The 27,942-nt window shown below is 41.4% G+C and overlaps 2 protein-coding genes across 3 annotated transcripts in view; both read right to left on the reverse strand.

The window, feature by feature from the left end:
* Positions 1–4,362, reverse strand: part of slc23a2 (solute carrier family 23 member 2) — a 57,927-nt gene extending 53,565 nt beyond the window's left edge. For both annotated transcript variants that reach the window (XM_084055008.1, XM_084055007.1), the window contains exon 1: positions 4,092–4,362. The gene's annotated coding sequence lies outside the window, so the exon portion shown is untranslated. The remainder of the gene's footprint in view (positions 1–4,091) is intronic.
* Positions 4,363–7,935: 3,573 nt separating this feature from the next.
* On the reverse strand, positions 7,936–15,171 carry kcnip3b (Kv channel interacting protein 3b, calsenilin; the record flags this gene model as incomplete). Its single annotated transcript, XM_084055443.1, has 7 exons — positions 7,936–8,434; positions 11,624–11,686; positions 11,834–11,938; positions 12,475–12,653; positions 12,848–12,917; positions 13,068–13,192; positions 15,060–15,171. The coding sequence occupies 7 exons, from the start codon at positions 15,169–15,171 to the stop codon at positions 8,387–8,389; spliced, it is 702 nt and encodes a 233-aa protein (XP_083911569.1). The 3' UTR covers positions 7,936–8,386.
* Between the last annotated feature and the right edge of the window lie 12,771 nt (positions 15,172–27,942).

Genomic DNA, 27,942 nt, shown 5'->3' on the forward strand with positions numbered 1-27,942 from the left:
GTGTCACGACCACTTGGTTTGTAGATTGTAAAAATTAAGTTTATCCAAAATCTAGCATTTAATCCAAGTCTGTTCATTTGATCATTTACGACCAGCGTCAAGACAGTTTCATTAGAAATCGGATATCCTTCTGGAGTTAGAATTAGAGCCACTTTGATTAACACTATTGGAAAGTTGATAACTCAACACAGGTTTTATTTTTTGATGCTATAGAGTGCAACAGTCGCCGACATGTTTTTCAGCGGTACAGGTTCCAGGTTTCTCCATAGACATTTCATAAAAGACTAGCCTGGAAGTACATTTTTCAGAATCTGTTCAGGTCATACAATCAAAATGTTTCCCTGGATTCCTTGGAGTCCATTTGACCCCAAATTTTAATCACATATTGAGGGGCCTCTAAACAACACAGTGCCAAAAGCAATTTTATGCCATAATGGGCAACACAAATGTCTCCATTTGTTGGCCAAGGAAAACACTCCATACCATATTTTTCAAATCAGCATCATGGTGACACTATACCAGGCCAGGCCGCTTTATGTTTTGGCCTAAAACTCTTGAACTGTTGGTCATACAATCAAAAATGTTCGCTGGATTTTACTCAGACTCATAAGTGATTTTGACTTAGACCCATAAGAGGCGCAACAAATGCCACTATATGTACTGTAGGCTAAGGAAAACACTCCACCAAAAATTGCTGCTCCGGCCTGTGGATGATCCAAGCACCACCGAAGAAGAGTACACCCAGAGATCATGTGACCAGAAGGAAAAAAACATTGTCTGCTTCCAGGGCCAATTTATTCCCACGTCCCCCCCCCCCCCCCCGTGCGTGCAACGAGCCCCTGTCTGTGAGGATCGCGGTAACAGAGAATATTCCATGGATTTTCAAAGGTTCATAATTAATTCCTGGCAGTGAATGACTTGGAGGGATATTTCACTTTCAAAACAATTTTGGGTCATTTTTGGGGCGGTGTAGCCGCCCCCTATAAGTGAGTTTTGGACACCGACCAAAAGATTTGTATACCCCCTAACCCTGCCATTGTTAATGCAAATCGATACTTTTGCAAAGTCAGCCAATCACATTACAGCTAGTGTCATCACCACTTACTGTAATGTGATTGGCTGACTTTGCAAATTCAGGACTGTGATTGGCTAGCGAAACACATGACACATGTGCAGCCCTATGAATAGCAGTATGGACTTTAAAAAAAGTCAATCCTTGTCAGTGAGTCATGTTGTGATGACCACACATGTTGTGATGTCCACTTCACACTGGGTGTGATTTTTTCATCTACTCAGGCTTTTGTGAGCGCCCCAGACAGTTTTTAAGTTGCTTGATTCAGTATTTAGATATTTCATATTCATTTTATCAGACACGCCCCCTTCCTATACAAACCCATTGTAACTTCAAACCTTTTTATTTATATTTTTAACATGTTAGATACATCAAAAACACCCGTCCTTGGTTCTGGTGACTCATCCTGCCCTTTTAATACATGAGGGGGCCGTGCTTTTCCGATTACTTCTTTCATTTTTTTTTATGTAATACATTTTTTTCATTTTCCCCCAAAAAATATAAAAAATAAATGAAAAAGTAATTGAAAAAACAAGTATTAGAAAGACAATATCAGTCACCAGAACCCAGAACGGGTGTTTCCGATGAATCTAGCATGGTTAGAGTGGAGTATGAAGTTAGAATGGGTTTGTATAGGAAGGGGCGTGTCTGATGAATATCAAATATAAATAAAGTAGACAATAAAATGACCCACATTTTTTTTAAAGTGAAATATCCCTTTAATAGAATTATAGTAATCTAAATTCATTTGTCACTTTTACACATCCCTCATATTTTTTGCTTTTATATATTTGGATTTGCACTCAATTTGCTGTGATTTGCACTGGTTTTACTGTGATTTGTTTACATGTGTTGTTAATAAACAGTTTACTAACAACATCCAATTGGTTCCATTTTTACACTCTGGGTTTACAGACCTGTAAAGGTCCATTTGTTTCGTAATCGTACCGATAGCTGGAGTACTGCCTTCACAGGTGATTTGCATTGGTTTACAGCAGGGGTCTTCGTCGTTTTTCAGGCCAAGGACCCCTTAGCTGAGAGAGAGATGAAGCAGGTACCCCCACTACATATTGGATTCATGTTAAATGTGTTTTCAGACATTTAACGACTTAAACCCTCAATACTTTGTAAACTTGACCTTTGGCTCTGTACTTCGTCTGCTCTTTTTTCCCTGTACACCAAACCTATTTGCCAAAAATAGCCGACAAGAACACAACGCGTCGCGATTGTAGATCTGCTATTTTCAGCTAATGTTCCTCCCAGATTAGGGATGCGAGGGTTCATGTGGCTAATGTAAAAAAAAAAAAAAAAAGAAGGTTCCTGTCACACAAAGATTTGGCGGCCCTCCTGCAGTATCTCTGAGGACCCCCTAGGGGTCCCGTACCCCCTGTTGAAGACCCCTGCTGTTGTGATTTTGGTTGACCAACATATGCTCCCTAAGAGTCTCCATCTATAAGGGTGGTGGTGAGTGAAGGTTTCTGTTGAGTCATAAGCGCGGAGAACCAGTTGACACCACGTCACACCAGGCAGTATCACACGACAAGCTCTCAAGTTTAATACACACATAGAGAATATATACAGTATTGTACAGTGGACACATGACGTGACCAGAAGGTATGGAACAAGGACAAGAACAGAATGGATAGGAATAAAGCATACATCTTGTATCATTGTCAGTATCTCTGATAAAGTACTTGATGGTCATCGTATCACGGATATCAGTAGATGCACATGTGTGTGCTGGGTTACGCAGATGAAGTCATAAATCATGACACCTGGTGTTCAGGACAATTGGCCACTTGTCTTTGTTAAACAAGAAGCAACTTTCTCCAAGTACTTACATCACAATTGCAAAGGAGTGTCAATGACTGCAGTCTGCTGTGGATTTGAGAGGGGGTACTATTGTGCTATGAAATGGTCTGTGCAAGACTCTGGGAGGCCATATGGTGCTGTGCTGGACTGCTATATCGAAACTCGGCACTAGACCCGTACGGTGCGACACAAATGTCACTATTTGTTGCATAAACATTTTTTTTACCAAATTTGGTACAAATGATCTCTGGAGTCATATGACAATGTATGCCAAACAGGGTTTTGATATTCCATACCGTTTGCCTGTAATTGGTTCACAGAATTAGTGAGGCCTATTTCTAACCAATATATATCATGAACATCCAATCAACCCCAAATTGAAATTGCATACTGAGGAGCACCTCCATCCTCCAAGCACTTTCGATTCTGCCCATGGGGACACCACAAATGCAAACAGTTGCACCATATGTCATGTTAAATCGCATTTCGCCTGTAGCTTCCTCTGGTCCTGGTGGCTGCAACCCACACTTCCACAGACCTGGCTAGGCAGGCAACCCAGCCTGGTACAGTTATGCGCTCCGCTGAACGCTCCTATCTAGTTCATCTTAATTTGTATCTCTAGGCACCATACCCATTCTGTGTTTCATCATGATTATTGCTGCAACACCTGAATTTCCCCTATCCATTTCCTCTATATATTTATACATACAGCCATCCATCCATCTATCCATCCATTCATCTAGTGTCCCTCTACTCTGAAATATGAACACTTATGACAGCACTCGTTATGTGGAGCATTGTGCTGCGTTGGTTAGCTAAGCTGTCCAAGTATTTATGAAATGATTAAGTACACGGAACCCAGGTCTAGACCTTGAAACCGATGTCCTCCACATTCCCTAGCCCTAGTGTGTGTGTGAGGTTGTTTTCAACATCACGTGCTAAAATAGACTATAGAATAGATAATCTTAACCCTCTCTGTTCTCCACAGAGCATCATCATCCAGGCGACATATGGCCCACTAATTCCTGTCCAGGAATGTACCTCTCTCTCATCTCTGTTCCTCTTTTTCACACGCTGTCTGATGATGTCTGATCCACCTACTGTGTGCTGCTGCTATACACACGCTGTTGTGTGCTGCACCGTCTGTTTCATAACAGCCACATGACAATGGTTACATGATGGAAAAATCACCAAAATACAGACTCACCTGTCTGAGGAAATGAGGGATCGACAGAATCCACGTCCCCCTCACACAGCTAACGTTGTTGTTGGTCGGTGTTGTCGGAGAGGAGGTGGTGCTGATGATGGTGCTGGGGGCACGGATACAGTCTGAAAGAGGTCCGAGTTAAAAACGAAGCCGTGTAGAATGACCGATACCTTCACACCACGGCTTGTTTCGGCATACAGTACAGTGTATGGACGATAAAATGCTGTGTGTCCATGGGAGAGATTTTGCCTTTCATACAGTCAGCCACGGGGTTGACTAGCTCATCATCACGCATGCTCACAATGACCCTTGACGTCAGAGCTGTACCAGTGTTGCCGGATTGTGTGAGAGTAATAAGCAACCAGGTCTATGAAAACAAGCACAAAAGAAGCGATATATAACCTCGGCTTTTTGAAAATAGCCAATCTACAAGCTCACAAAGCTTGTTGATCTGTTATTTTCAACAACAAAAATCTTGGAAAAAAGTGGAAAATGCAGAATATTTTTGAAACATTTAATTTTAACAACACAAATATTGTATGGATCCCTGGCACAAAATATTTTCAGATGGGGGTTCTTGGATAATTAATTACATTTTGATTTGTGGGTCTTTGACATGAAAATATTTTTAGAACCACTGGTTTAAACAACATTAGGAAGCAAGCCCAAAATAAGTGACTACACTTTAGAAACAAGCCCAAAAAAACCCGCAACACGCAACTACGAATAGTTACAAGCAGAAAAACAAGCCCAAAGTAGCTTACAATAAGCAGACCTGGCAACGCTGATCTGTACCTCGCGCCCCGCCTTCTGGGATGGAGTTTTAACCAATCGGGCTGCATGTAAACCCGTTACGTATCTCTTTGGAGCCAATGGTTGTTCACCGTACGACAGAGTCGCGCGCAGTACGTTCACTATTGTTGGTAGTGATACATTTTGTAACAGGACCTGAGGCTGTTTGGCGAACATCTTACAAAATCATCACCACCATCATGATTGTTCGCTTTACTTTCATAAACCACATCTGTCTTATTCACCTCTCTGCCTCTGTGGTCATTCAATTCTCCCCTGAAACCCCAAATGTCCCCTGTCTTTAGTTTATGTGCTCGCCGCTGCTCGACGGTGCTTAAGGTCGTGAAAGGGGCGAACACTGCACTCTAACGGTTATTTGTTTGTACTACGATTATTTAATTGACCTACATTCAAAGTCACTTCTCCTTGTAGTAGCCAAGTAATAAAGGTTCAGCAGTTCAGCTAGACCACAGATTTGATCATGCGGCAAAAGCCTGAAGTAGTAGGCTATTCAACTTCTCAACATTTGAACTGATAGCCTAGAAAATCACACACCCCATTCCTGTAGTTTTTTAAATTTCATTTTATGTATGTATGTGGGTCACCAGACATGTCAACCCAAGACATGTGTGTAGTATGTATGTATGTATGTATGTATGTATGTATGTATGTATGTATGTATGTATGTATGTATGTATGTTTGTATGTATGTATGTATGTATGTATGTATGTATGTATGTATGTATGTATGTATGTATGTATGTATGTATGTATGTATGTATGTATGTATGTATGTATGTACGTACCTATGTACCTATGTACCTATGTACCTATGTATGTATGGATGGATGGATGGATGGATGGATTGATTGATTTTTATGCCAGCTTATGATGTACATTTTAAATGTAGGCTATCCACAAAACATACAAACACAATTGTGTTTTTATCTTTTAGCTTGTGAATACTTTAAATGGGATATCACATATTTCAGTTTTGTAAACTGTCATGTGAATGTGAAATAAACAATTAATCAAAGCAAACTACATAATGCTTGCAAATATAAATATAAAAAGAAGACATGTATTTTGAGGATTCAAATACCAAAGACACACACGTGCACGTGCATGCAAACAGTTGTGCCTTGAAACGTCCCACACCCCTTTCAGAAAAATGTTGAAAAACGTATTGTTATGAAACCTTGTTATGACATAGCCAACGTAAAGGAGTAGTTCACCCCAAAAAATACTTATTTTCTATCAATTACACACCCCATGAAGCCTTGAATTCATGGAGATCTTTTAGTTTTTGACCTATTCCTGAGCCAATAATTTGATGACCAGGTGTATTTCCGGTAGGAGACCCAAAGAGACTCATTTGTGTCTCCTACCGGATACATTAGCATCTTTCAGCTGGTAATCAAATTATTGGCTTAGGAATGCGACAAAAAGAAAAACATCTCCATGAATTCAATGCTTCATGGGGTGTGTAATTGATAGAAAATAAGTCATTTTTTGGGTGAACTACTCCTTTAACACTGATTATGCAGTAAAGATTGGGCTGCAGGTCAGGGTGATGTCCCTTACTTGCACTTGACTAGAGACTGGGATATTGCCTGATTTGTAGGGTACCTTATGCATATTTCATACCATTTTGTTATTTGACATTTAACTTTTTCTTATGATTATCATTTTACCTGCAATTTGCGGAAGCTTATACAGAATATAATTTCACCCACACTTTGTGCTGTGACAATTGAAGTTGACGCTGGTGGAGAGTTGGGTTAAACTACACACAGGCTACATCCTATACTGGCACATCTGCTTTTAAGGTACAATGACACACACACAACACCATGCATATACGTAGACAGAGTGCCTGAGTCCTATTTGCACAACACAGGCTATTTGACTCTTTCACCAGGTTGTTAAGCAACTGTTAAGCACTTCTTTTCTAAATCATTGTTGCATATAGACACTGAACAAATCCACTCCGAGTTAGGTTAAACTGAATATTGTGACTGACATAGACAAGCCGAGGGTGAAATCTCCCACCCTTTTCCCCTACAGTAGTCAGATTTGTTGCCCCGCCATCTTCGTCTGCATATTCAAGAATACCATGTAAAGTGACTCATTAGTCTGGAATTAAGAGGAGAAGTCACAGCTGTAGAGATTATCTTTAATCATCCCACATCACAAAGATCCTACTGTACTGTACATTATACCATGGCACTGACAGTCAGCATGCTCTTTGAAACTGGAGACCAAGATGATGGCTTTATTCAGCCTATCAACACACTTTTCTAACACTCCTTTTATTCCTTCACTATCAAGCACAGAAACTCCAGTGTGCCAAACAGAAATCTTGCTTTTAAGACTTAGGGACATTTTTAAAAAAAGCAAAGAGTGATAGCTGTAGAATCCATTTACGTAAATTCAGTGAAGAGAACATGAAGAGCACAGTTACATTTTAATTGATTAACATATAGAGCGCAGTAACAGATATAATTGTATCTGTTCCTACACCATAACCCTTGTGCTGCACAGATGTGAGCATTACAACTCTGGATATGAAGTCGTATTATCTATACATATATACACATACACACTGGCTTCCATCAGTGGTGTATTACGCCTGATTTATATGGACTTAGTTGTGTGTGGGTTTCACGCACCAAAAATAGTAAATGCAGATGGGCTATTTTCGGTTAGCGACACCCGCACGCAACCAAGTATAAATCAGGCCTTAGATGCTATCTTACAATGCCTTGGTTTTAGGCGCATATAATACATAGAGATCAAATCTTAGTGCAAGCTAATTCCACATCACATATTTGCTGACAAACATGCTTCAGTTCATTTTCTTTTCTTTTCTTTTTTGTTGTTGTTGCTGTGGTTTTGGTGATGATCAGCATCAACTTAGTTCAGTGCATTCAGTGCAACTGTACAGTATGTGTCTGTGTGTTTGTTGTGAAGTCAGAGGGATCATCGTCTGTGTGTGTGTGTGTGTGTGTGTGTGTGTGTGTGTGTGTGTGTGTGTGTGTGTGTGTGTGTGTGTGTGTGTGTGTGTGTGTGTGTGTGTGTGTGTGTGTGTGTGTGTGTGTGTGTGTGTGTGTGTGTGTGTGTGTGTGGGTGGGTGTGAAACAGAAGTGTGCATTAAACAAAGATGCATGTATTATGTGTTTTATAGGATCGTCCTTAGGGCAGTGGATATTGATAAGTCTCTCCTCTCCTCACACTCCTGTTCTGTTTGTCCAAGAAGTCTCCTGCAGTCCCCCATTAGTATCCAATAGCAGTGGCAAGACAGGTGAAGGTGAAGGAGTTCTGTACGAAAACCTGTGTAGTTTTCAGCATACAGTATATTCCTGGATCAATTAGTATTGTTCAGTTAAGAGACTATATGTGTGTGGCTGCTTGGGTCTCTGTATCTTCTGTATGCGTTGGAATGTGTGTAACAAAGACAGATAGGGATTAAAAAACAATTGTACTGAGTATTCTGCCTGGGTCTAGATAACATTCTCAAAGAGCTGCATGGAGTTCATGATGTTCTCGTCCTGAAAAAAAAGAGCGAGGTCAACAGTTTAGAACCATGGACAAATTAAGAGCAAATTGCACAAAGTGACTGTGAAACTATTGTAATGAGGCTATCTGTCTTTGTATTAGAATTAGTAACATACGTGAATTAATTTTAGGCAGAAATTGAATGGAAATTTTAAATCCAAAAAGTATACATTTATCTATCTGACATAATCAAAGTAAGGAGATCAATCACCCAAAATGTAATTTATGAGTCCAAAATCTCTTATCTTATCATAAAAGTAGGCACAGAACCCCTGACCATGTCAATAAACTACCCCTCCCTCAACCCAATGCCAGCCTCATGCCTCTGTACCTGAAAACCAAGATTCTCACCCGCTGGACTGGTCTGCTCTTGCGTCTGCAGCTAAAGCTGTATGCATTAATTATCACATCATACTGACACTCCACGGCATAAGTGCACAAAACATGTCAACGTGTAATGAGGCTTCAGCATTCTGTGACTTAATGACGAGTTTGGAGATGGCATTCTTGTGCGCATTTTGGAGCTGAGTGCTACAGCAGTTTAAAAATGCAAGCTCGCATGTACAAGACGTTGCTCTTTGAGGACTTCTTCAAAAAGATACAAAGAAAAGCTTCTGACAGAATCAATAATTATGATTACTGCCTCTATTATGTTAAATTATTGTATTTTATTTCTATTTCATTTTGTTATTATTATTATTTTAACTTGTATTGATGGCATGTAATTTAACTGATTTAATTTGAAAATAGACCGGACTGTTCTAAATAAATGTGCAATATCGGTGCTGAAATACAGTGTACAGGTGTCATAGCCTCAACAACAGTGAGAATAAAAACAGGAGAGGTACAGAGTCAAGAACCAAATACTGAGCTACTGACCCTAAATATCTGCACTGGATCACTGATTGAGTGAATGAGTGAGCATATGTACAGTCTATATAATGCAGAGTGAATTATGAATGAACAAGCAAATAGTAAACATGTCATCCCCCACCAGTGATGTACAGTAGTGCCACCTTTGGGACATCCAGTGATTGGGGAGAGTAGACTACTGCACTTGAAGTATGTGTACTGTATGGGTAAGTTGTAGAAGCATTTTGGCATGGAACAATCAAGGATAGATTGATATATTTATGTTGACTGCTTTCCTCCAAATTAGTCATACAAGTTATATCATGAAATGTTTTATTTTAATAGTTCTGTTTGTAAGCAATAATATATCAATTGCAACAAATACATTTTGTACATTACACAAGGGCTAAAGCCAGATATGTCTCACCCCCAAGGATGAGAAAAACCTCCAAATCTGACCTAGGCAATAGGAACTTCTGCATACATTATAGATGGTATGGCATTACGTCAGAGCCTGAATGAAACAGAGTTTCAAACTTTCAGAACATGTTTGCGGAGCATGTTCTCAAAATCTTTTCACTGCTATCGGAAGAGGAAACAAATTATTTGTGTTTCCAAGGTTGTTTCCACAAGTGTCATCGTTTGTGACGACACTGACATCTTTGTGTTACTCTTGTATTATGAAAGTTATAGCAAGGCTCAGCTTCCGCCCTAATGGACAAAGGCCATAGTGTACAGGCGAAGAGAGGTTTGTGCCAATCAATACAAACTTCAAAAATCTGCTTTCCAGTTTGTCATGCCTTCAGGAGCTATGATACGCGGAACAGTTTTGTTTTTTAAGTAGGAAACTCAACTGCAGGAACTAAAAGGCCTGAGTCACTTTAGGTTGACAACAAATCTTGAGCCATTGCCTGTAGTAAGAGGTTACACCGTCTTACACATTTTGTATGACCACAAGAAGAATGATAAATGGGTTTAGTGTACCACTCTGGGTGAGTGTATGCACTGGTAAACACCTCGGACATGCCTGCCTCTCAACTACCCACAATTGAAGATTCATTTTGGCAGCATGTACAACCATCACATAAACAGTGCTTTTAAGTCCTCTGGGGGGAGGTTGCAGTTGACAGAAGGACACACCTCGGGGTTATGAGACACACATGCCAAGTTTAGGACCAAATTGGTCGGACGGTGTCAGATTTTTGCCAGGGACAAAATGTATGTGTAATCTATGGTTTGTGTTCTTCTCTTCATACATTTACACCAATAGGGCCCCATTGTATTGAGGTGCTGGCCGTACTAGTTACCTGGTACCTGGTTAGGTGCTGGTGACATCAAAGGGTGAAGTGAATATACAAATAACCCACTTTTATGATAAGATATAGCGTATTGTATATATAACTCATATTTCCTGTCTCCTTACTTTAATAATGACAGACCTATACATACCTTTGGTATTTTTTAGTGTATACATTTCAAATATGGACAAAGGTATTAATTAAATATTTGCTTTATTGTATGCAATAACCGTCTATGAAAAAAAATCCGTACATGATGCTTTTGAAGAATCCTACATTTTCATTTTAGGTGGACCCAAATACCAATCAAATTTCTTTTAAAATAACATTCTTTTATACAACCATCAAGATAATGGGGAAGAAGAAAAAAATATTGAGGGAGATATTGGGTTTCTGGGCAACAGACAGGACTACTTTGCTACATACTATGCAATAAGTTTGTACATATACTGTACATTCTTCCTCCTGTGTCCTCCACCCACCAGGAAACCCAATATGGGTCAGGGACAGGGTACATAATGTAACCAGCTGGATTTGATTCTGGGAATGGAAAACTAAATATCTATTGTTCAGCCAGAGTAGAATCCCTTAGCCAAGGGAGATATGGACATACATGCATTTATGTCACTATCTCCACTAGTCTCAACACTGTATCACAACACGTAACACAAGGCCATGGCACGTCATATAGATCTCTAAATCAATAGCTATTGGGTGGTCAAAGATCAAGGAAGTAATCTGGTTTTTCATCCTTTGGCAATTTTCTGATCTTTGCATGGTAGTTAGTTTATTGTGTCTCTATACTTAGTTTGTTTATGCAGAGCATGGTCAACTGAAAAACAATTATTACAAATATTACAGTAAGTGGTTGAAGTTGAACTCAACCTATATCTACCTGCATGTCCATTATCATAGTCACCACCTGCTGAACCAGTGACAATTATGTTACTCTGGGTGAATTCATCTCTTGTGCAATGACTTTTGTGCCGTTAATGCCTGTTATTTTCTGTCTGTGTGTGCAAGATGAGTTACCTTCTGACATGTTTCAATGAACTCTTCAATGGTCACCACGCCATCTCTGTTTCGGTCCATTTTCTACGAGTAGGAAAGGAAAGGAACAATGGAAAGACAGGATGTATGAGTCAGACCTCTTCTGTCTGACATTCTGTGTGACATTCATTAGAGCAGAGTGGAAAACAAACAGTATGAATGGGTGCGCATGTGTCTTCACGTGTGTGCAACCTGAAAGAACTTGTCGACGTGTTCGGAAGGAGCATCATCTCGCACACAGGGGTAAGTGTACCTTCCCATCATGTCGTAGATTGACTTCATTATTGCCAGCATTTCCTGAGAAAGGAGAAGTGGACATTTAATGCTTCTGTGTGTGAATAGCTTTTTTTAACTTCTACATAGCAATGGTTTACAGTGGTACTGCATATCATTGGCCTTCCAAACCTGGTTTATGGACTAATTGACCTTCCATCCTGGTTTATGGCCAAAAACAGGACTATAAAGGTCCTTTTTCTGTATTTCAATATATTTTACGCACTGCTTACATATAGTAAATACTCATATCTTCATGTTCAGCACCTTTTAACCTCTTGTTTTTGAAAAGTGCTATATAAATGTTTATAACTATCATTATTATTAAAACTGGAAAAAGGACCTCAGATATCTATAATAACAACAAAGGAAATTATCCATCCAAACAAAACGAAAAAATCGTCTAATAGCCTAATATACTCCGTAGTAGGATGGTGTCGCTTGCTGAAAAGACATGATCTGCAAGCTACTGTAACAACACGTCACATTGCCGCATTGTTAGCTTGAAGATCAGTACTCTTTGACAAGCGATATTATAAATTATGATAAACAACATGCACCTCTTTGGTGATGTATCCATCCTTATTGATGTCATACAAGTTAAAGGCCCAGTTGAGTTTCTCGGTGACGGTGCCCCTCAGCAGCACAGACAGACCAATGACAAAGTCCTCAAAGCGGATTGAGCCATTTCTGTCCATGTCAAAAGCGTTGAATAGGAAATGAGCGTAGGTTGTTGCATCTGTGCCACAGCAGTTGAGAGGAGAGTGGGACGGAGAGTGACAAGGGACAAAAGACAAACACAAGAAAAATAACAGGATTGACCATCAAATAATTTACTATTTACCCCCCCCCCCCCAAGCATCAATTAATGGTGTGTGTAAGAACAAGGTAGGGTGAGAGGATATGAGGGAAGAGATTGTTAAATCTCCTAACCTCCTTGGGGAAAGAACTGAGAATAGATGGACTTGAATGTCTCCTCATCAACCAAGCCACTGGGACACTCCTGCAAGAGAGAGAGATGGGAGGGTCTGTATTGGAACATTTTAGGTATATAAACAAACAAACAAACAAACAAACAAACAAACAAACAAATAAAAGCAATTAAAACTCAGTCTCAGTTCTCATCCATAGACCACTTCATGGCCTGACATACATTTTTAAAGCCCCGGTAGAGAGACTGCAGCTCCTTCTTGGTGAACTTGGTCTGAGCCTGCAGCTGGTCCAGTCCCTCAGGCTGGTGACGCACCGTGGACAACTCCAAGTCAATGTCACTACTGTCTGTGCATGGGAGAGAGAGAGAGAGAGAGAGAGAGAGAGAGAGAGAGAGATGGATGGATGGATGGACGGACGGACGGACGGACGGACAGAGAGAGAGACAGAGAGACAGAGAGACAGAGAGACAGAGAGACAGAGAGACAGAGAGACAGAGAGACAGAGAGACAGAGACAGGGAAATAGGGAAAAGATGGAAGGAGGTAGAGTTCAAGAAAAAAAAGAGGCAGGGTGGGGGTCGAGGATAAGTGCATAGATGCAGGCCAACTTGGAGGGAGGGAGGAGAAGGGAGAACACATCAAAGAGGCATTGGATATAGGTGCATGTAAGCAGGGACAAGAGAGTTAGAAGGGAAAGAGGAGAAAAACGGGACTGAAAGAAGAGGGGATACTTTCTTTTATAGTGGAGTTGTCACCAAATGAGAGCTAGATCTGATTTGCTTACAGCTGCGATGGAGCAAATACAAACTTGACTCAAAGTTCAAAGGCTCTCTTCTATAATTGTGAAGCAAATTACTGGGGTAATTTACGTCGCGGCACCATTGGTTTCAGTTCACACATCACTAAGAGAAAGCATTGGATGGGAGAGGAGAGGAGAGGGGGGAAAACACCAAGAAGGGAGTTCTCACATTCTCCATACTCACCATCTTTAGACAGAGAAGAGGAGGAGGAAGAGCAGCATTGACGAAGATGGGAAAATAGACAGACAAAGAGTGAGAGAGAGAGAGAGAGAGAGAGAGAGAGAGATTGAGATTGAGATTGAGAGAGAGAAAGAGAAAGAGAGATTGAGAGAGAGAGAGAGAGAGAGAGAGAGAGAGAGAGAGAGAGAGAGAGAGAAGAAAAAAACAACAAAGAAAACAATTAGGTTGGTTCGGTTACTGGGACGGATCGGTGGTCAGCGAGTGGTCCGGAGAGTAAAGGAATTGTGTTATTATTCTCAGAAAGCATCCAACAGAGCAGTGAAACAGAATGTATGTATAGGATAGGTGTCTAATGTGAACCCAAACGCATAGTGAAGACAGGACGCAGCGTGAAGTCACAGCAGACCCTTCATCTCATGTTCATTTGGAACATTAGGTTACACAAACAGAAAAAAAAGAGTGTTCATGTAACTCTGAAAGTTGTTTGTATCAACACCGGATTTTTGCTGTGTAGGACATACAGTACAGACCGTACAGACTATGTCCATGTTACTTCCAGGGAGATAAATACAGCAGGAGTTGAACTGTGGGACATAACGCTATATGGTTCACACATTCCAAACCATCATGATGGCTCTGAAACTTTCTCTGCCTTTCTAACACCAAGCAGATTTTAACATTCCCATACAGTAGGTGCAGTTAAACATGAGGTTCCCTGATTTCTGCTATTTCAGTTGAACCTCAAAATCATATCATCCATCATAGTTCACAGAGTGGACAGGTTTTTCAGTGTTGCAATCAACTTAAATATTCAGAACACTTCAATAAACTCCCCAACTGCAGGACTTATTTTAAACTTTGTATGTATACAAACAACCACGTCAAATCATGGCAAAAACATCATAATTTATCCGGAACCTGAAAAATACTAAATCAATCTTGCTCCTCCAACTCGTTGCCATCCCACCCCTCTCCGCTTACACGCCCCACTCTGACACACACAAGCTTTACCCCTCTTTCACATCTCTCTGTGTCTCTCTCTCTCTCTCTCTCTCTCTCTCTCTCTCTCTCTCTCTCTCTCTCTCTCTCTCTCTCTCTCTCTCTCTCTCTCTCTCTCTCTCTCTCTCTCTCTCTCTCTCTCTCTCTCTCTCTCTCTCTCTCTCTCTCTCTCCTCTCTCTCCTCTCTCTCCTCTCTCTCTCTCTCTCTCTCACTCCATCCCAGGGGTTGTCTCACCGGTCTCTGTGATGTCAATGAGGCCCAGCAGGTGCATAAGCTTGAGGAACATGATCACCAGACAGACGATCCCCACAGTCTGGAGTCCTTCCGTCTCCCACCTTACACTCATCCTGACTTTGATCTCTTTCTGATCTCTCCTTCCCTGTCACTCAACCTGGTTGTGGTCCTTTTTGCTCTCCACCTCCCTCACTCCAGCTTTGGAGTCATCACGCCTGCATTGCCTCTGTCTCAGACTGGCTTTGCACTCGTCTTTGCTAGCCCTACCTGATGCGTAAATCCCTGTCAATCACCCTCCACTTTCTTTCTGTCACGCTGCTACTCTTTCTTCTTTCTTTTGACGGTTTTATTCTCTCTTCAATTTGTCTTGTCAGTCGTCATTCAAGGTATTCCCCACGACGGACAGCTGCGACCTCAATGGACTGCTGGATCGAGGTCATGAAAGTGGATCAGATTGTTGCTGTGAAAACAGCTAAAAGAAAAAAGTAGCAAAATAATCCCCCCCAAAAAATACTACGAATAAAACGAATGAAGACTCTGATGAATCTGTGAAATATCCAATCGGATTACGCACCGTGACACCAGGCATGTATATATTTTGTATAATACTACAGTTGGTCGACATATATCTTACTCATAGATAAAAATCTCTGGCGATGAAGGGAAGCAGGCACCAACTTTTTTGAAAGAATTACTAATCTTCTGCTGCCTCCTGAATTTCATCCCTCCCCTTCACATCTTTCTCTTCTGCTAATTAACCTAAATGAACTGCAGACACCAAAGAAATCCTGCTTCTGTCCCAGTTCCATTTAAAACACTCAGTAAAGAACCGGGGACTTCGGGGTACAGAATATCAGCACTGGAAGTCAATAGCTGGTAAACTGGTTTTGGTCTATGGTACCTGAACATTTAATTGACGATGACTTCAGGACCCAATGAGTAAAATCATATTCCCATATTGAAGTTTTTTGTCCCAAGAACCTGCAAACTAATTTTGGGTATAGGCTACCTGATTCGCTTGCTGAGAAATTGTGCTTTAAGCAATTAAAGGCTTTTCCTCATCATTATACCTATTGTGAGTGACTCACAGAGTAACATTTGCCTTGGAACCACAGAGTTGGTGGTTGTATAGGTGAATGGGTGCCATGCATCCCATGTTCCCAGTTAGCTCTGTGATCCACTTTCTAATTGCTCTCGTCTCTTCTGGGACTGTTAACACAGATTTAATAACGTGCTGCTTGACTGGAGTCTGGGGAACTGTCACTCAGTGAAAAACTAATACGAATACACTGAGCTGAAAATCCTCTGGGCACTGTGACACTTGATGACTTGACTCATTTAATTGTCTCTTTTCGGTTCTTTTTTGTGTGATCTCTGCTGACCTCTAGTGGGGAAGAGGAAAGCAACAGAAGAAAGTCAAGCAAACACTATTTGTCAGACATGGAGGGATACATTTTCACCACCAGTTGACTGAAACTGAGAATTACAACTGTAGAAGGGAAACTTAATCCTAGACCATAACAACAAGTCCACTGTAGAAATTAATGGAGCGTTGTTGAAACGGCCTGTCTCAAAGTACATGGAATCCATTCATCATGGAGGCTCAAGGTTATGTTACTGTGGTTGTGTGACTGTGTGACTCAGTGTCATGCACTATATTTCATCAAATGTTTTATTAAACTACTCACAGTACAATTACATAGGCCTACATGTTTATTAATAACCGTTCTATGAGTTAAACTATCTGTTAAATGAATAAGCAAGCAAAAGAAATTAGTTAGAAAAAGAAACAGCAGACAGCATACATCTACAAATAACATCATCCTGATCCCCTACATGGGTACTATTCACAATAACAACACACAGAAATAGAAATAGAGTAAACACCAGATATCAGAGAGACCAAAAATAGGCTTATAGAGCTCTACAAGGCCAGGCTAGTTCCTGGATGAGGAAATATCAATATCATCCCAAAATAGGCAGGACTGGGCAGGATTTTACACAATGTTGTCATCGGAGCATGAAAGTAGTAGGCAACAATGGCAACAATCAAAGATCTGTCACTTTAGATTTACGTCACAGAGACACAAACGCAGAGTTGAGTCAAGTTAATGGACATTTCGTACAGCACTAGAGACATACATTGTGTAGCTGATGAGCCACCTATTTGTATTGGATGTTAACGGATAACATCATGATCCCAAGAGCAGGAGCAAGGGTCAAGAGACGGCGCCCTGTCAAAATGAACATGCTCCTTAGGCTTATCAGGTCCATCAGGTACAGAACTAGAGGCTTTTAATGTCACTATTGCTTATATAGCAAGAGAGAGAGAGAGAGGCAGACAGACAGACAGACAGACAGACAGACAGACAGACAGACAGACAGACAGACAGACAGACAGACAGACAGACAGATTTATTTATTTTACAAAAGCAGATGAGAGAGATGCTGTAGTTAAGGGTAAATTAGTCCCACGGGGAGATGAGAGAGTGAAGCAAAGGAGGAAGATGATAATGAGAGGAACAGTAGGCGGAGGAGGAATTTAAAGGTTGTGGGGGTGTGTGTGTGTGTGTGTGGGGGGGGGGGGGGGGGGGGGCAGAGGCGATGGCCAGCGTCCTTCAGGGTCCTGGTGGAGGGTTCCAGGCTCCATATTTAGGCGGCCTCAGAGAAGGCCTGTTCAATAACAGCATGTATAATTGATGTGAAGTAATGCTAAACCTGGGTGTAGGCCCTGCCTCTCTGAAATATGTGACCACAGAGAAAGGAAGGGAGTGAGAGAAAAAGAGAGAGAGAGAGAGAGAGAGAGAGAGAGACAGAGAGCGAGAGCGAGAGCGAGAGAGAGAGCGAGAGTGAGAGAGAGAGAGAAAGTGTAGAGACAGTGATGCAGAGAATCAGGGAGAAAGGGTGTCACAGAGAAAGTGACACAGAGAGAGACATGGCGAGATGTTTGCTTTCCGAGGAACTAACTGCAGAAGACAGTGAGAGAGCGATGAATAATGAAAACACATTACTGGTGTTCCGTTGAGTTTTATAGCTTGCTTATGATGCCTGACCATATGAGAAGCACTAATGTACCGCCTGGAGCCTTTCAACTGTAATTGCCTTGGCACCGTGTCTACAGGGCACTCTGGCTTGGCTGGCCTTTGGCCTAAAACCTTCATCAAAGCAAACAACACCATTTAAAGAGCAATATCTGGCACCCTTTTTTTCTTTAACAGTACACACTCAAACACACATGCTATCTGAATGCCCACCAACAAACAAGCTTCTACCTCCACCTAAACACTTTACCATCATCATGAATATCAACTCATTCTGTAAAAAACAATAATGAATGAATGAATGAGGGATGAAGGAAGGAATCAATTAATTTGAATATCAAAAGTTTGCTGTGATTTAAAAACTTTGTATGTTTGGTAATAAGAGAGAAACAATGAATTAATATGTCATCCTGAGCTCAACCACCTCTCACAAGACACATACATAAACACATAACTGTTAGTCAGGAAAGGAGGTGGGGGCCCAGAGGGCCCTTACCTTCAAGGGTCGACATAGGCTCCAGGATGCCAAACTGCTTGAGCACTGCCATGAAAAGGATGATGACAACACCAATGGCAAACAGTTCCATGCCCAGGATCTCCATGATAGCGAAACGCTCTGGGCCAAGCCCGCACACAAAGGCCTGGCCCAGGGGAAGACCCAAAAGAAGGGGTAGGTTGGGCCCCTAGCTAGGCCAGTTAGACCACCTATGAAGCAATGTTCTTAAGAGACGCAAGTGGGGCTGAAGCTAATCTGCAGTGGGAGACAGCATGGGTTTTACGTCCAGGCACAGCATGAGAACGAGGCCAGCCAGCTGGGTGATGGTTGGTTTAATGTCAACAATGATGATGAAATGGAAAATACGTGGAAGTCGACATATATGGAGAACCTCCTTCACTCCAACCATGAGGAAAAATGGAGGCTGCATCAGAGGTCATTCATTTTAGTACATTAAAAGAGGCGGTCAGGGTCGCGTCCAAGACATTCCCGCGGTGCTCAAGAGGCACTGACAGGTGAAATATACAGATTACAGTACGGTACACCCTCTCACTCCAAACAAATGATCGTCAGTCTTCAAGTCATCGTGTCTTACGCCAGGGACACTGCAATACATATTCTATTTTAGGTGACAGATGTATTTAAAAATAAGCAGGAATTCCAATGAAGCCACGTCATCCATGTCATTTTTGGTTCATGAAAACTGTATCTCTGAATTTTCTGATTAAGGAAGAGAGAGGCTGGCGGAATACAGCTGTCATACTGCAAAATAGATTATTCATGAAAATTAACCAGTACACCCAGGACTTCTCATCTACATCATATAAAACAATATCATAAATTATTTGAGCAATTTGTTCAAACTTGAAAACTCAAATATGACTAGGCCTACTCTATGTTTGTGAAATTAAATAAGACCCAAATACAACCTGACGTCCTTGTCTCAGGACCATCCTTTTCTACATAATACACCTGTAAGACAATGTGTTAAAGTTTTGTTAACTTACCCACTAATCTTTAAAAACAAGCATAGATCAACACACAAAGAGAAGTGCATGCAAAGAGGCTGCTTAATGTCTGAATAATCAATCAGAGATTAATAGTTTACGTGTGGGCCTGCTGACTCCCGAATGCTTGAGTGCTATTTTTAAGCTTCAATCTACCATTTTCACGATTCACTCCTGCCACATTTTCCGGGAACTGCCCGTCATTCCTTGGATTTAGTCGGCTTTCCAGAGACCTAAAACAGAAGCGGAGTCTCACAACGGTCCCCTTTTTCTTTCAGTCCAATCCAATTCCTTGCACCGTGGAACAACTGTGGACACTTTATACTTGTGGCGTTCTTCAGCTTAGCTCAGTTGGATCTGATGCAGTCTGCGATTCAGCATTCGGCTAAGTCCAGCTCCAGATATGGAAAAGAGTGGAGGCCCTCCACAGAGACCAGTGTCATCGAGGAGGGGAATCCTGAGAAGGAGCTGTGGGGGTGGAAGTCTCTCCAGTGACTACCTCCTCCACACATACTTTCACATCCCTCCCACTCTCATACTCATCTACCTCTCTCTGTACTTAGCTGTTGCCATCTGTCCCGTGAATTTGTTCTGCCCTCCCTTTGTTTCCTCATCACTCCAAAACTGTCCCGCGAAGAAAAACAAAACCTCAAGAAACTGAGGTGACCCTAGCCAATCCAATGACTCGCCTTGTCCGTCCTACTCCGCCTGTCCCATACTTCTTCTGATCTCTCTCTCTTTCCTGCTGCACTCCTCTCCGTCTGATTTGGTTTGTGCAACCCTGGGTCCACTACCTCCTCCCTCCACCTCCATTGTCATTCCATCACTTTGTCCGACCGCAGACTTTCTCTCTACCCCAGATCCATTTATTCCACTCTCTGATTCTTTCTACCCACTGACTCTATACCGCATCCCTCTCTTCTTCTCCACTTCTCTCCCCAGACAGTAGTGCTGGGGGACTTGAGGTGAAGTCACATTACACAAGTTAGACCAAGCGGTGGAAGATAGGGGGATCATAACCAAGGCTGCTCGTTTATGGTAAAAATCATAAGCACGATTCACATCACATTATCACGATTACTCAATGACTTTGGAAACATCATGCATTTATTGAACAAAAACAAAAGCTTTGAAAGTTAACTTTTCTCAGTTTCTTTGCTCCTTTATTGTTTGGTCATAGATCATTTTGTGATTGAATTTCAGATGATTATACAAATTGGTCATATCGCCTTGTAATAAATCTTGCACAATAATTATTGTTGTTCCTCATCAGACTCCTTGAAACCAAAGTGTTTCCAAACAGCTGAATTAGTTTTACCTTCCATGTTGACCAAAGGCTGTCTTTCCGTCATCTGGGCTCGAGCTGAACTAAATCTGCCACAGCCTGGTTGAGAGTGAGTTTGGGTTTGTAGGGAGGGGCGAAAGCGCACCGCTCTAAAGGAAAGGGGTGCGCTGAATTTATAACACAAGACAAAACGAGAAACGGAATGACGCACAAAAATAATTGTATCTCAATTAATTTTCCATAATTTTGGAAGCCAAAATCGTAATTGAATACACTGTAATTGAACAGCCGCAACACATGCACACACACAAGTGCGCGCACACGCACACACGCACACACGCACACACGCACACACGCACATACGCACGCACTACACAGAGCTGGGATTAATGACATTAATCCAGCCCCGCACGCACGCACGCACGCACGCACGCACGCACGCACGCACGCACGCACGCACACACACACACACACACACACACACACACACACACACACACACACACACACACACACACACACACACACACACACACACACACACACACACACACACACACACACACACACAGATCAAATAACAGGGACACCCCACCTCTCTCTCTCTCTGCCCTCTCTCTCTCTCTCTGTTTCTTTTACTATGTCAATTGAGAAGCTGAGCTCTACACATTATTCAATTCTTGAACATATTATTGACTGACATCCCTAGTTCCAGTAATATTACTCATGTTAAAGTGCGCAGTACACTGTGATGGAGAACATTAGAAATGTGTAATTTACTGTTGTTGTTGTTGTTGTTGGTGTGTGTGTGTGTGTGTGTGTGTGTGTGTGTGTGTGTGTGTGTGTGTGTGTGTGTGTGTGTGTGTGCGTGTGCGTGTGCGTGTGCGTGTGCGTGTGCGTGTGCGCGTGCGCGTGCGCGTGCGTGTGCGTGTGCGTGTGCATGTGCACAAACTTGATGGGACTGGAGAGGTTAAGAAAATAATAACTGATGACTGTGCAGTGGCTAATGCATCAAGTTAGAACAGATGGGAATGGAGACATTCCCATCTGTGGGAATCTGTCTGAGTGAGTGTGTGTGTGTGTGTGTGTGTGTGTGTGTGTGTGTGTGTGTGTGTGTGTGTGTGTGTGTGTGTGTGTGTGTGTGTGTGTGTGTGTGTGTGTGTGTGTGTGTGTGTGTGTGTGTGTGTGTGTGTGTGTGTGTGTGTGTGTGTGTGTGTGTGTGTGCACGTGCATGTGTTAATGCATTGACTTAGCTTGAGATGGGAGACCAAAGTGAGAGATCAATAGCTCTGCGGTGAGATGGGTTTCCTTTCCCCCATAGGGATAGTAGCCCTTTGCCAGAGAAACAAATCACAGCCTACATTCACAAAATTAACAAAAGGTTCTACATTGAATTACCACTCCATGCTATGTGTTGCTGTGGCATTTTCTTAATCGCTTAAACCCTATTTACTTCTTTGCTCGAAAAATAGTACATTGTAACATGTTGTGAGCTTGTAGATTTGCTATTTTTGCAATTTTATATTCTTTAATTACAGCTTAATTAAGTCTTTTGCACATCTAGTTATCAGCTCATTTAAAAAAAAAGTGTTTTAATATAATTTGAAATAGAGGCACCAGGGCTAATGTGATTAACATACTGTACATTCTTAATCAACTTGCTAAATTGTGGTATTATTATAAAATATAAATATCAAACACATAAGTCTACATTTCATCTATTTAATTCAGTCTGACCGGGAAGCGGGGAATCGGGGATAAAACATATCCCCGCTGGCCATAAACATTTATGACCAGAGGGGGGATATCAAAAGCAGAGGCATGGAATGAACGAAAGAAAACTGTTAAAAATAAATAAAAATGTCAGCATATAGTTTGCATCAACCTCAGACCTTGTATCAAAAAAAAGTGTTCTGTGTGAATGCACTCATGACACAAACAGTTTCGAGAAAGATTAATCGCGTGAAGATAATGCCCTCAATATGTAAATACCGTATACAATTTGTGTATCTATCCATCTATCTATCTAGGTAAGCTGATTATATTGTTTTGTTTATCCTCAAGGACTTGGTTTCAGGCCCACAATCATACATCTTTATAGTAATACATATTTTATTAATGGATTATAGGTTACAGTATGTCTGTGTGCTTTTTCCATGCTGATATTTGTAAGTGTGTGTGTGTGTGTGTGTGTGTGTGTGTGTGTGTGTGTGTGTGTGTGTGTGTGTGTGTGTGTGTGTGTGTGTGTGTGTGTGTGTGTGTGTGTGTGTGTGTGTGTGTGTGTGTGTGTGTGTGTGTTGAGAGCGGATTCCTCCAGGCAGACCATTAAGCAGCTAACAGATTTCTAAATGGCTGGCTTGTCTCTGTCTGCTGACACAACAGTCTGCAAAGGAGAGAGAATGGAGACATCTGCCTCTGACATACTCTACATCAGAGCGGAGTTCAGCTGTACCACACACAGTCTCCCATGCATCAGAACACACATTTAACCCTTTTCATTGAATGCTTTAACTTCACCTCCTATCCACCATATTCCAGAGTGCTCGGATCTCCTCTTTCTTTTTAAGCCTATATTCTCGCTGATCCTAGAAGCACCTTCATCACACTTTTAAGACATTACAGACACATTACAGACACTTCTTTGCCATTTTTTTACTATTTTCAAAAACATTTTCAAATAGTTCAACTAGCCGATCTACATCGACACGCTGTGAGCTTGTAGATTAGCTATTTGAACTATTTGAAAATATTTTTTAAAATAGTAAAAACGTTTAGGGATAATGGGTATGGCACCGGCGACAATATGGCCCTGCAGCTATTCCATTCTGGGAGAAAGTTATAAAGGAAAGTCAGGGTGACAGTGATGATGAGATGGCATATAGAGACGTCGAGAACCTGAAACAATTTTGTGCCAGGAGAATAACCTGTCTCTCAAAGTCAGTACAAAGACTACAGGAGGCCGAGAAGAGAGCACGCCCCCATCTACAGTACACTGATGGCGTTGCACTGGAAATAGTCATTGAGTTCAGTGTCCACATCACAGAGGACCCCTCTCGAGACGAGTACACTGACCAGGGGGTGAAGAAGGAAAAGCACTGCTTCTTTCACCTCAAGCGACTGAAGAAGTGTGGCATGGCTCCCAAGATCCTACGGCCATTCTACAGAGAAACAATTGAGAGCATTCTGACCAGATGCATCACTGCCTGATATGGGAACTGTACTGCCCTCAACCGCAAAGCAATGCAGAGGGTTATGCAGACAGCCCAGTGCATCAGTGGATATGAGCTTCCCTCCATCCAGGACATACAGTATTTGTGTCAATAAAAAGCCATATCAGTTTCTGACCGGGCAATATGGACTGTCAGTGCGAGACAGTCCATATTGCCTAATAACAGTTTCGCGGAGGAGGTGAATGTAATTTTTAAAGTTATTACCGAAAGGTAATCTAAATAGGCATCTATTTATTAACGTCTTTCTCAATCACTTGGATGCATTCGGAATCTCTAACCTTATTCTCTTATCAGTGCCTCAAAACCCCACAACATTTAGGGAATTGGCCAATACACTTTTTCACAAAAAACACTAAACACACTTGTTATTGTGTAGATGTAATTCTCATTCCACATTCTTCTAGTCAAAACTATACTATGTACAATGAGCATTGTGTTTGTACAAAAGATAAGGCCAGCATGATAGGTGATTGGAATGAGTAACTTGAAAAAGAAAGAAGCAAGCACTCGTCAGACGCGTCGTTTAAAGTACAAAAAGTAACAGGTGCACGGTTCAGGCAGAAAATCTTGGAGTAACAGAGAACACATGCTGTCAATTCATCCCACAGGTGCAAATTGTAACATTACTCACAAAGATATAATATAAATGATAAATGCTAAGGGTTCAAGTGCATTGTTTCTACGTAAAAATGGAGCAAGAGGCATGTGTCAATCAGAGCCATGCACGAGATGTCAGAGTGCATGGTGAAGTAAAACAGCCATACAATAACTAATACACTTTTCTCATACTGTATTTGTTCATTTATTTTTCATCAACAGCAACATTATGTATGCAGTCTGTCCAGTTGTGATGCAAATATTAACATTTTGAGTGTCAGAGTTTACGCAATCATCAGAATGTGCAACACATTTGGTGACATTGTTGTAGCCATTGACATGTGGTTATCATTTTGATTGTTATAGTTTCTTTTGCACAGGTATCGTGTTACGAGAAATTATTACTTGTCTGTTTTTCAACATAGAGTTTCAGGGAATGCATCCAATTGAGAAAAACGAACCCAATACTTATCAGTAGTTAGCCCCGCCCACTGTGTATCTGTCCATGGTGCTGAAATGCCATACTAAGATTGCACACTCAAACATTTGCACACACAATGTACATTTATGGAACTGGATCAGTGGACCCTGATCCAGAAAAGGTTGAGAATAGCTGCTCTATGCATTACTTTAATTGCGCGTTTCCACTTGAGCTGCCCACTGGTGTGTAAAATGTCTATGGTTCTGAAACATTTTCATATCAAGGACCCCTGACTAGTCTCTGTGAGTGAGTGAGTGAGTGAGTGAGTGAGTGAGTGAGTGAGTGAGTGAGTGAGTGAGTGAGTGAGTGAGTGAGCGCTGAAGCGAGTGGGTGAATGAACGAATGAGGGAACAAGCGAGTGAGTTAGCCAATGAAACCAACCATGAGACATAAAGACTCAACAGCCTACCTGAACGGTGATATCTGGCAGCACCGTGCCCACAGTGGGAGAGACAGTTGGGACGAGAGAAACGTCTCCTGGCCTCCATAGAGAGAGCACCCATTACAGCCCCCATACTGCAGCAGGGCCACAACAACCAGAGAAACAAGTATAACACAAAAATATATCCCCCTCTGATGTCCCGGATACGGCACTCGACACCGGAGCACACCCAGTGACTCCAACTTTGAAAGAGTTTTAAAACCCCCACGTGAGCTGCCAAAAATGGAAGGCAACAGTTAGTGTGATAACTACTAAACAAATCTAAAACAAGGTCTAACAACCAAACAAAGCTGTGTTGCATCTCTCACTTCATGATAGAGGCAACTGACTAGCTGTGTAGAAGGTGAGTGAGCTTTTGTTTGTGTGTGCTGTGCAAGCACATGCATGTGTCTGTCAGAGGCCACATTTCAAAGTCTGTTTGGAGTTTGTCAGGCAGAAGAGAGCAAGAGATAAAGAGAAAGAGAAAGCTAGATCAAAAGGTGCAGAGGAAAGAACTGCTGACCTTTCACATGAAACAGCCCTCGCCTCCACCTTCCTCTCTCTGTCACTCTGTTCACAGCCTCAACTCATGTACTTATATGAATGGGTTAACCACTTTTCTTCGTATAATTGGTCCTCACTAATGCTCATTGAAAGATGGCACCATTTCTGTCTACTCACTGTGTCTCCGAGGCTACCAGTGACATCATCGGTAGGCTCTTCTGGTAATTTCAAATACGCTATTTTTATTTGTATTAATGCAAGAACAATGGCATATGCTAACTTTCCAGGAAGAGAAGGCTGTAATCTTTGGTAGACAGGTTTTGAGACTGTCAATAGCCCACCAATGAGACACTGAGTACTGTACTGTAGATGGAAATTGTGCCATCTTATAATGAGCATTAGTGTTAGAGCGGATTCCACATTACCGTAATGGCCACATTAGATCGTCATGATTACACCAAAGGTTAGGCTGATGTGACCTATGTTGAAGAGGGGTTGTCCTGTGTGATAGAGCTACTACCTAAACGTTAGCTCTGGAACTCTATGATAAAGACCAAATACCCATATATGGAGCCAGCCGAGATACCCATACAGGGATGTCATCTGAGACTGGAGTCATGGACACTGCGCGGAGGCCAACATCATCTGAGCTGACGTCATGACTGGAACACACCATATAAGGATATAGGTATTACGTATGCTCCATATAGGGTCATGTGAAGACGAGGTGAAATCGTCAGTATGATGTGGCATCTCTCAGGAAACGGGTATAAGGGCCCTGCAGTGGTGTAAAGTAACTAATTACATTTACTCAAGTAAAGTACAATTTTGAGTATTTCCAATTTTCAGTACTTTTACTTCTACTCCACTACATCTCATAGGCAAATATTGTACTTTTACTCCACTAAAATTATTTGAAAACTTTAGTTACTTTGTAGATTTTGATTATTATTACAAAACATACATTAACCACTTCAGCCCTATATACATTTTGGTCATTTGAAAATAGCCAATCTACAAGCTCACAATGCGTTGCGACACATTGTGAGCTTGTAGATCTGCTATTTTCAAAGGATTTTTTTTTATACATTTTAAAACTTGTGAAATGGGACATTCTGAAAAATTAGTACTTTCTACTTTTGTACTTTCAGTACATTTACTCAAGTACATTTTGATTACCGGACTTTTACTTGTAACAGAGTATTTCTACATTGCAATATTGATACTTTTACTTGAGTAAAAAATGTGAGTACTTTTTCCACCACTGGGGCCATGTCAATAGATTCAGAAGTCAGTCCAACTGCGAACCGCCCGGTGACATCTAACCAAGGTTCTCGCAGAGAGCGTACAGGGCAGAGTTCAGCATGAGCGTTGAGGCTTTATTTCAATTAGTGAGGACCAAGTATATGGAGATACGGTTAAAGTGATAACGGAAGCTTGTGAGCTTGTAGATCTGTTTCGCAATGTCTCCTGGCCATTCAAAGTTATAGACTGGTGGAATTAAAGGTTTTAATCTAGAGAACAGAAGAGATATGCTTCATTTCATTTTTCAAGGGATAACTCACTCAGCATAGAAACAACAACGTCTCTAACCAACTGTCTTGTCTTGATTGACTAAGACCAAAACACATGTCACAGTGTTTCACCCAACATCGTTGTCCATTTTCCCACCACTTTCAACAACAAAAACGTTACTTCATTTTAATTGATCAAATGAGTAACGTTACATCTATTTCTATACACCATGCCAGAAGTTGTTCTGGTCATAAGGTGTCCCAAAGCCATAGTAAAGTACTAAAGTGTATTGTGCTTGTTACTATT

This window comes from Gymnoscopelus microlampas, assembly GCF_963454915.1.
Source record: "Gymnoscopelus microlampas genome assembly, chromosome: 4".
Classification (NCBI taxonomy): Eukaryota; Metazoa; Chordata; class Actinopteri; order Myctophiformes; family Myctophidae; genus Gymnoscopelus; species Gymnoscopelus microlampas.